The sequence below is a fragment of the Apodemus sylvaticus genome, chromosome 15 (assembly GCF_947179515.1).
Source record: "Apodemus sylvaticus chromosome 15, mApoSyl1.1, whole genome shotgun sequence".
NCBI classification, from domain to species: Eukaryota; Metazoa; Chordata; class Mammalia; order Rodentia; family Muridae; genus Apodemus; species Apodemus sylvaticus.
This window is the reverse complement of record NC_067486.1, coordinates 77,978,490-77,989,060: the sequence shown is the minus strand read 5'-3', so window position 1 is coordinate 77,989,060 and position 10,571 is coordinate 77,978,490. Positions and strand designations below refer to the sequence as shown.

The following is a 10,571-nucleotide window of genomic DNA, read 5'->3' as shown; positions in this document are numbered from 1 at the left end:
TGCTGTCACCTTAGCTTGCTTATATTCTGGTAGATGACACCACCCCCTGCTGCCACTGCAGCTGTGCTCTGTGCTGGCCATGTCTGTCCTGTCCCTCAGCTACCTCCGTTCTCGGTTGTTATTGCCATGTTCCAAGCAGACTTTGGAATATCTTCCCCCACAGCAGCACTGACTTTGGCAGATATCTTGGGGATAGATGATGTCCTAACTTATTTGCTTTTCCAGAGCTGCTGTTTGCAAGGATTAGTTGGAACCAGAACAAAAATCATCCCACGCCTTTACGCAATTCCTTCCGCAGGCTCTGTCAGATAAATTAAGCCCTCTACCGCTCTATTGGTCTAGCTTCCCAAGCTGATTATCCGGGCTGCTCCTGACATCTGCCCATCTTCCAGGGCCTCTTTGGAGCAGCCATGAAGTCCCTGGTCCTACTCCTTTGTTTTGCTCAGCTCTGGGGCTGCCAATCAGCTCCACACCATACAGGACTGGGTTTTAGAGAATTGGCTTGTGATGACCCAGAAATAGAGCAAGTAGCTCTTATGGCTGTGGACTACCTCAATAAACATCTTCTCCAGGGATACAAGCAGACCTTGAATCAGGTTGACAAAGTCAAGGTGTGGTCTCGGGTAAGTGAGCCTTCCATGAGTAAGCTGAATGAATCTATGTGGGGGATCTAACTCAGGGCCCCAAAGGCTAGCATCTCCCAGTGGAGATAAAACTGCAGCAGAGTCTCTTGCTAGAAGCAGGAAAGGGAAAGAGAGAACAGGAGAGGCCACATCAGTACTGTAGCCATGCATCTCATAGAGGATGCTCCCATGGGAAGAGGAAAAGACCCTGAGGTTCTTTCCATAGTTCACAGACCACAGGCAGAGGCGGGATGTGCTGGGGAGACCTTGGGCTATTTTGCTAATTTGCAAATCACTTCTCTTTCTTGGATTCTATTTATCTCTGATGAAAATGGAAAGTGGCATTTGATCAGTGTTCATGTGTGACATCCCTTTAATGCTTATCATTTCATTAAACCCTCCCTTCCCTCATTCCAGACCTGCCTGATAGACATGTTTCCTTGGACAGCAGATATCATATGCTAACGGATTGAAACCATGAAACCTCTAATACTTGTCTGCATTGTTTGCTTGCTCTTCTCTCTCTCTCTCTCTCTCCCTCTCTGTCTGTCTCTCTCTCCCTTCCTTCCCCTTCCCCTCCCTCCCTTCCTCTCTTCCTTCCTTCCTTCCTTCCTCCCTTCCTTCCTTCCTTCCTCTCTTCTTCTCTTCCTCTCTCCCTCCCTCCCTTCCTTTCTTTTGCCCTTTCTTTCTTTCTTTCTTTCTTTCTTTCTTTCTTTCTTTCTTTCTTTCTTTCTTTCTTTCTTTCTTTCTTTCTTTCTTTCTTTCTTTTCTTCCTTCCTTCCTCCCTCCCTCCCTCCCTCCCTTCTTTCTTTCTTTCTTTCTTTCTTTCTTTCTTTCTTTCTTTCTTTCTTTCTTTCTTTCTTTCTTTCTTTCTTTCTTTCTTCTTTCCTTCCTTCCTTTCTTCCTTCCTTCCTTTCCTTCCTTCCTCCTTTCTTTCTTTCTTTCTTTCTTTCTTTCTTTCTTTCTTTCTTTCTTTCTTTCTTTCTTTCTTTCTTTCTTTCTTTCTTTCTTTCAGACAGAAAGGTTTCTCTTTGAGGACCTGTCCTGGAACTTGCTCTGTAGACCAGGCTGGCCTCGAACTCACAGAGATCCACCTGCCTCTGCCTCCTGAGTGCTGGAATCAAAGGCATGTGCCACCTGACTATTTGTCTGCTTTTAACATGCAAAGTTGGAATTCCATACGGTTCAGCTTAACATAAAGATGAGAAGAACACGTTTGTGTCATTAGAGACTTAGGATTTAGGAGGAAAAGAAGGTAAACATCAGGATGCTCAGAGGAAGGACTGGCAACCAGTTTTACAGTGGGACAGCTGGCTTGAAACCAGAGCAGTTCAGAAAAGACATAATGGCTGCCTCCCTGCCTAGTATACATGCTGGAGGGGAAGCTGTGAATAAGCACTGCTGTCGGTGGGCTGCTCACTGTGGGATGCCCGAGTGGATCGGGAAGTCCTGTGTCTTCAGGGGGTCATTTGGGACATCCCTGCACATAAACCCAGTGCATCTACCCGTAGTAGTTCTGAGGTCTCCGGAGAGTTAAAGTGACCAGTGAGCTAAGTTGGGTTGAGAGTTTTCCAACTTTGGGGCATTTCAAGGTGTGAAAGGGGAATACATAAACAGACAGAGCACTGAACTCCTCACAGGGTCCTGCAAGCTTCCCAGAAGGCTTCCACCCTAGTGATGGCAGTTTCTGTCTCAGAATAGACAGGCAGGAAGCAGGAGACAGGACTCTCTGTGCATCCAGAGCCCAGGAAGGAAAGAGGAGTCAAAGGGAGGAGTCAAAGGACGAGCAAGAGAAACCTTTAAGGACATAAAAACCCAAAGAAAGGGAGGGAAGTGGGCAACTAGAGAGAAGAAAGAATGGAGCAGAGTGAAGGACAGCAAAGATAATAAACTGTTCAAAATAAAAGCTAGTCCTCAGAGGCACTTTTTCTTTGTAAAGAGAGCTCAGAATAAGGACTATGGCTGGGATAGCCAACCTCCCTTCCTCATTTCACACCCACTCCATCTATAGTGGAAGACAATAACTAAAACAAAACAAAAGAAAAAGAAGAACCACTGCTGCATTGCAGAGCCACAAGGGGTTGGGACTGGTCGGGCCGGCCTCTCCTTGCTCCTCCCGAAGCTCACACTCACCCAAGCCCCACCACAGGGCTAGTGTTCACACTTGATGGCACACTTTGGATCTTGGAGCGTTTGCTCACCTCTTCCTTCCTTCCTTCTGTCTCCACAGCGGCCCTTCGGAGAGGTGTATGAGTTGGAAATTGACACCCTGGAAACCACCTGCCACGCTCTGGACCCCACCCCCCTAGCAAACTGTTCTGTGAGGCAGCAGGCTGAGCATGTGAGCGCTTCCTTATGGAGGGTGGGCGGTACCTGGCCACCACAGTTCAGCAAAGAGCAATTTGGCTTTACCCAACTCCCAGCAGCCATCTTGGTTAGCCAGAGAACAGTTTCTAAAACTGCTATGGGATGATGCCTTCCCTGAGGGCTGATTTTTACTATGCTTGGGCTTTTTTCGTGAAGCCCTCCACGAGAGCAGATTATAATGTTTCAATAACACCTGTGAAGGTGGCCTTGGGCAGGTTACCTCCCACAGCCCTGCCAGGATGCTCCCCAAATGAGCAGCCAGAGTGAATGTCAGCTCCTGAGTGTCCCCATTGGTTTCTTTCCCAGGCGGTGGAGGGAGACTGTGACTTCCACATCCTGAAACAAGACGGCCAGTTCACGGTGATGCACGCCCAGTGTCATTCTACGCCAGGTCGGAAAATTATGCTGTTTATTTTTATCTTGTAAAAGGAGAAAGGAATCAGAATAGTTTTGCACTCAAATAGTTCTCGCTTTCTTGGTGAGGATTCCTGGTCCTGAGATTCTAACACCATCTTTTGAAGAAGCCCATTCCTATGGATGAATGTTGTCCCCGTGGCTGTGACTTGGTGACACCTCATACAGCTGCTTGAGGGTTTAGAGAAAGAGTTATGCTACCCTGGAGCAGAGGATCCCTTTCTAAATGAGCAAGCTGTGGGGAGTACACTGGAGACCTGCAGTCAAAGCCCTGTTATCTTTCCACCCAGACTCTGCAGAGGACGTGCGTAAGTTTTGCCCACACTGCCCACTTCTGGTCCCGTTCAATGACACCAACGTAGACCATGCCGTCAAGGCCGCCCTGGCTGCCTTCCATGCAAAGAAAAATGGAACCTATTTCAAACTGGTGGAGATTTCCCGTGCTCAGAATGTGGTAAAAACTTAATACTCTTTTGGTAGATTTGGGCACTTTGGTGGCCCTTGGGGAATGTGTGTGGGGGGTGATAACCAGGAGAAAAGGGAACATTGGTTGGAAGGACTGGCAGGGGGTTCTAGGACTTTGAGGAGCCCCAAACTCTCAGCAATCCTATCCCAAACTGAGCCACTCCAACATAGGTCAGCCACAAGTAGGAGGCAGGCAACACCTGCCTTCCTGGCTTTGCTTAACACTTCATAGCAGGGCTCTCTGTTCAGATACAATACATCACTGGGCATCACATGTTTACACCCTACCAGTAACATCTGCATCAGTCTGGGAATCAGTGCTAACAAAGGAATGGGCAAAGAATGGAAGGTTCCTAATCTGCCTCTCAAATCCAGATGTTGAAGTTGGGAGGGGACCATCTAATTGTATAACCAAAGTAACTATTTGGGTACAACAGACTTGGAATGTTAAAGGAAGCTGGCAATGGAAAGAAGTCAAGACGTACTTGCAAATACATTTGTATAGGTGGTGATTCTGTAACTCCTGGGAAAATTCCCATCCCATACTACACCAGGTTCTGTGCTTGCAAGGCTTCAAGCCAAATGAGGAAGTAGAATGACTTCCATTTCAATCCTGATGTAGGAAACAAGAGTGGGGGCATCTCTTCTCCTCCCCTGCTCCAGCCTGGAATGACCAGAACACTGGGTTCCAATGGTTGAGGGCCAGGAGATGTTGGGTTCCCATCCCTGCCTGCCTAAAGTTAGCCTCTTAGCTTCTTGCTTCCTCTCTGAAAACTTACCTCTGCCCTGGGTGATGGACAATGAACTCTTGCCAATACTTTGAGAAGACTCAGATCCTACCTCTGTAGCCCAGCATCGGAACACAATCCTTCCAATTGCCCAGGGTCACACAGTCTATGTGATCTGTGTACTCTCAAACTGTGCCAGACCATGGCCCCTCCCTCCCTCCCTCCCTCCCTCCCTCCCTCCCTCCCTCCCTCCCTCTCCTCTCCTCTCTCTTCCTCCTCCCCTCCCCTCTCTCTCCCTCCCTCCATCCCTCTGTCCTACCTCCTCTTGCCCCTCTCATTCCAGACCATCTTTCCCATGTGTGCTCTCATTTTCATTCTCAGCCTATGCCAGTGTCTACTCTTGTGGAGTTCGTAGTAGCTGCCACTGACTGTACTGTTCAAGAGGCGGCGACAGATCCAGACAAATGCAACCTGCTGGCAGAAAAGGTGAGAGGGCCAGACCCTGGGGCTCTTGACACCAGGCAAACCTGGCTGTCGAACAAAGTACCTTTTTCGGTTTCTATCTTGGGGCTGCAGAAAGAAAGTAAAAACAAAAACAAACAAACAAACAAAAAGTGCAAAATGTCCCCTTGTGAAGCTGGAGAAATGACTCCTCAGTTGCGAGCACATACTTTCTCTGTTCATGCAAAGGGGCCAAGGTCAGTCCCCAGCACCTGTGCCAGGCAGGTCACATTTCACTCCAGCTCTGACACCTCTGGTCTTTACACGAGTGCGTGCTCTTGTGTAAAAGTCAGAGACAGAGAGACAGAGATAGATAGGTTGATAGATAGATAGATGGATAGACAGACAGACAGACAGAGACAGACCCATATACATAATTAAGAATAATAAAATCAAATTTTAATATTTTAAAATGTCCACTTGCTCTTTGGGGCTAGGCCATAAGATATTCACTGTTAATATGTGGAATTGCATGCCATATGTTTTATTAGCAAAATCCAGAAGTTTTAGTTAATAGAAAGTATGGGTTTATTAAATAAGATATAAGGTTTGTTAGTAAAGCGATAGCTAGTCGGACAGTGGTGGCACACATCTTTAGTCCCAGCACTCGAGAGGCAGAGGCAGGTGGATCTCTGAGTTCAAGGCTGGCCTGGCCTGCAGCATGAGTTCCAGGGCAGCCAGAGCTACACAGGAGAAACCTGTCTTTTAAAGAAAGAAAGGAAAGTGATAGCGTAGATTTAAGTGTGTATGTGTATAGTGGGGGGGGGGGTTGCCCAGAAATTATAAAGAGTGTAAATTAAAAAAAATTAAAAATTTCTTTGTTTCAATATACTATTGAATCACCCAGGAGATCCATATTTTGCATCATTTAAAATAACCCCTGTCTTTCTGGAAACAGCAATATGGCTTCTGCAAGGCGAATTTCAGGCATCATCTTAGTGGGGAAGCAGTTTCCGTGGCCTGCAAAGTATTCCGAAGACAGGTAATTTCATAGGCGTGCTTCACAACAGTGTCCCCTTAACCCTTCTGCCATGGGTGATAATGGGACACTCCTGTCCTGCCCTAAGCCGAGAAGTGGGTTGGAACACTGCAGTATGGGGACCCATCAGCTGGGAGGGGGTATCTCAGCCGTGGTTCCCTCCCAAGCTCTGGTGGCTGCAGGGTAAAACAATCCCCGTGTGTAGTTGGCAGAGCCACCTTGTTATTTGTGGAGGGCAAGAGCGTTGTTCCTAGTTACAGAGACCAAGTGGGCTGATTTGCCCAGCAGTTCCCAAGTACACGTGGCAGAGTGAAGGTTCTCTATAGGCGGGGACCTTGTAAACTGGACTATGTTTGTGAAAATCTACTGGGACTGAGGTAATGCAGGTGACTGGAGCTCCATGGGCCAGTTACCCACTGTTCTCCTGTGGTGATCCTTAGCACCTTACCCATTCTCCTTAGCTAGATTCTTCCCAACTAAACATCATTACTGCAAGGGACTGTAACCCAGACTCATGGGGATTCCTGCCATGGGAAACCATCTTACCTACTGAAATGGTCCTCTCTCTACCTGTGTCCCTACAGCCCCAGCCAGCCAATGCCAACACAGCAGGTCCCATTCCCACCGTGGACCAAGCTGTGTCTGCTGCCCCACCAGCTGCCCCACCTGCATCTGTGGTGGTAGGACCCGTGGCAGTTCCTCTAGGACTTCCAGACCACCGAACTCACCATGACCTACGCCACGCCTTCTCTCCTGTGGTCTCTGTGGAGTCCGCCTCAGGAGAAGCTTTTCACTCACCTAAGGCGGGCCAGCCTAGCATTGCTGGCGCTGCTGGTCCAGTGCCCCCCTTGTGCCCGGGGAGGGTCAGACACTTCAATATCTAGGCTTGACACAATGAAGTAATGTTTTGGCAGACAGGACATAGCCACCACTGAAGCTTGTCCACTGACAAAGCAGGTACCACATCACAGCTTGAATTCCAGGTCTCTTCATTCCTCAGAGAACAGGGGCAGAGAGGTAATAGTCAAAGTTGTTGAAAGGCATAAAGCCAGCAGCAACACTGGCACTGGTGGGGTGACAAGTGACTGCCAACGTCTCTCTGTCTTCTTGCTGACCTCATACAAAACAGTTGCAACCGCGACTCTGAAAGGTGCTCTTGCCAATTTTGGCTCTAACCATAAATAAAAGTGCCCAAAGGAGCTTTCTCAAATAAGAAAGTTCTGAGCCAAAATGTGATCATGATCCTGTCTATCTCCTTCCGGTCTCCCTATGCTGTGGTCTGTCCAACAAGCACACCAATGTTACTTTATCAAAATCTGCATGAGAAGAGAAACAGACGGGATGCAGGAGAAAAACATCTGCTGGGCTGCAACAGTCAGGAAAGACTGAGATGTGCTTGAAGCTCATGTGAGAGGAGAAAACAATTCTGCCCACAGATGGAGGACCAGAAATATTGTGAAGGGAGGGCCCAGTGCCTAGGCTTTGTAAAGACAAAGAGACTTTGGCTTTTCCCGGCAGTCAGGGAAGGAGAGGTGGGAAGTCTCCCTTTCACCGACATTACATATTATGCATGCCCAAAGCACCTCTTGATGGGGCTGGCAACAAGGTGATTGCCTTGCAAGCCAACAACCTGAGCCCAGAAACCTGGCAAGCCAAAAAAAAAAAAAAAAAAAAAAAAAAAAAAAAAAAAAAAAAAAAAAAAAACTTCAGAACCCACAGAAAGGCAGAAACCATATAAAGTGGGCTTGGCCTTTCTAGTTCATACCCTTCAAGACCAAAGTAAAAGGTTCCAGAACACTTACTGAAGGGAGTCTGGGAAGGTGACCTGTAAACTGGAGATGCTCTCAGGTACCCAGGTGGCACAACGGACATAGTCCCCAGTGTAGGCTGGGTCCTAGCAGTGCCAGCTGTGTGTACATTACGCCATTCTGATACCTCACTCCTGGGCCTTTCCGGGAAGGGCATTGATGTGTAAAACCAATCACAAGTCCAGTGGCTACACGGAACCAAGAAGAGTGAGCAAGTCAGGCAGTGCCACTTACCTACCTGGAAGTTTTGTCAACATTACAGAAATAAAAGGCCCAGAAAAGAAAGAAAAATCACGGGGTCACAGCATTCAAATAAAAAGAGGAGGCCGTGGGCAGCTGTGCCAGATGCTGTAGGGAGGGCAGATGGGATAGGGACTGAGAAAAGCCACTGTTTAGTTGATGACTGGGAGGTTATAGTGGCCCCTGGCTTGTGTGCTTGCACTAGGAGAGGTAACCTGAATGACAAAGGTCATGAGGAAATAGAGGGCAGACAAGGGATTATGCAGACAAGGTCCCCTCTATCAAGTGGATTATGAAGGGAACAAGAGTTCAAACAGAAGGGCCCAAAGTAGTAAACAATAGGAAGAAAGGTTTCTCTTTTAAGAAAAATGATTCAGAGTATTGTTAGGGAAACAGGAAGAAAGGGGAGAGAGGCAAAAGGCAGGCAGGCATTAGCGGGGCTCTACTATGGGAATTCTAGTCTGCCATTGAGGAAGCTCCCCAGAAGATTCCAAAGAGGCTCTTCTCTCTCAGGACTGCAAAGGATTTATCTATTCTCCACTCTTGCTGTACACAGGAATGATTGTGAGAAAGTATCAGGTATATTGGAGGTCCTCCAGGGCAGGTAGCAAGTGTACAACCCAAATTAAAAGTGATATTTATTGAGCTGTTCTCACCTAAGAAGCAGCTGGATCCAGGAGTTGAAAAGAGACCCTCAAGCCTGGTCCAACCTGTCAGCCACACCCACCCGTCTCTCTCCTCCCTTTCACGCTTCCCAACATGGTGACCAACAGCTTTGCATCTTCCCAGCCCTCCTGATGGAAGACCAGCCAACACAGCATTGTAGGTCAGAACAGCAGGCACACGCAGGGCGCTGTGGCAGGGCATAGGTTGGTTAAGAACAAGAGAGGCTGGACTGAAGAAGAGAAGGAAGAGACCGGAGATGAAAATGAGCCAAGTGGTCGATACCCCCCCCCCCAAGGGGGCCTAGTCCAGAGGGAAAACAGGAATGGTTTAAATGAGAGTAGTGATGCGGACTGGGTGGCATGGAAGAATTGTGGGTGGGGTATCTGGAGAGACGGCTTAGCAGTGAGGAGCATTTGCTGTTCTTTCGAAGGCCCTGAGTTCAGTTCCCAGCACTGGTCTGTTTCTCTAATTCCAAGAGACTCAGTATTCTCTTCTGGCTTCTGTGGGTATGAGGCACACGTGTGGTATTCATAAATATATGCAGGACAAAACACTCATACACATAAAATATAAATAAAAAAATTCACTTATAGACCACGCCCCTCACCCTGGGGATGGGATACGTGGAGCAGGACCACATCACACCCCTGCGAGTCACTTGGAAGTGGAGACATTTCCTTGGGGATGCCATTGATGTTTAGAGGTTTAGAGGTCAGATGCTGGAGCTGACAAACATTCTGAAATGCTCAGAAACAGCCCTGGCAATGATTAATCAATGTGTGGTCATTAAAGGAGTGCCGACAGCAGATACAAAGTTGCTTGCTGGAAAGCAGGCTGAAGCCGCAGGGTGGGATAGGACCGGAGCCTTCCTGGGAAAGAAAGAGTGTGAGCAGCAGATGGGTCCAGACTGGAGATGCAGCCCCAGGTCTTGCTATTGGATTTGGCTTGGCAGTATGAAAAATGGCACGTTCTGGAGTTGTGCCCTCGCAAACTGGGGTGAACAGTGGGGCCCATGACTGGGGGAGGGAACGCTGCTCTGTTCTGTTTGCCGCAGTCCAAAATCTCTCTCCTCAGAGTTTTCAAGGAGGCAGCAAGGTCAGACAGAGCTCTCTCCCTCCGTCACTCTCTCAGCTTTCTCTTTCTTTACTTAGAATTTGGAGGTTTCAGAGGCCGAGTTCTTGACTTTCTCTTAAATCTATGCTGTCCATTTGGCGACTCTGTCCTCTCTCACGACTCTCAGTCAAGCGCAGATCCACTTCCCTGCTTTATTCCAACTGCGATGTCTTCTGAATCCAGCTCCGATGCCTCCAGGAGTTCTGTCCTTGAAAGGGTTCCTGGGCAACTTACTTCCTATAAGCAGTGCTTGCTGGAGACTTAGCATCACTGAAAAGTGTGTTGTTTTAGAATAACTTCATCCCAGTTACAGACACAGAGTAGGGGGGTGAGTTAGAAGCTAGTAAGCCTTTACCCTCACAGAGTCTCTTTATGTCAGTTCTGCCTGATATTTGTATTTGCTGCTGCTGTTGCCACTGTCTGTCTGTCTGTCTGTCTGTCTGTTGTCATCATTGTCTGAGGCTCACTATTTAGCCTAGGCTGACCTGGGACTCAAGATGAAGCTCAGCCTGGACTCAAAATCTTCATCCCCCTGCCCAGTCTCCTAAGTACTGGATGTATAGGCATGATGCACATTGAGTTTATATTTTCTTAACTTCATCTTTAGTATTTTACAAGATGCTCCTTCCTAAATCAAAGCCTTACATAGGTTCTGCTTACTTGCCTC

The 10,571-nt window shown here is 47.8% G+C and overlaps 1 protein-coding gene across 1 annotated transcript; it reads left to right on the top strand.

Moving 5' to 3' along the window:
• Positions 1-356: 356 nt before the first annotated feature.
• Ahsg (alpha 2-HS glycoprotein) lies at positions 357-7,264 on the top strand. The gene is made up of 7 exons (XM_052158659.1): positions 357-623; positions 2,854-2,964; positions 3,297-3,381; positions 3,695-3,858; positions 4,979-5,083; positions 5,997-6,080; positions 6,662-7,264. Exons 1-7 carry the CDS (start codon positions 411-413, stop codon positions 6,959-6,961), a joined length of 1,062 nt encoding a protein of 353 aa, XP_052014619.1. The 5' UTR covers positions 357-410; the 3' UTR covers positions 6,962-7,264.
• Positions 7,265-10,571: the final 3,307 nt, after the last annotated feature.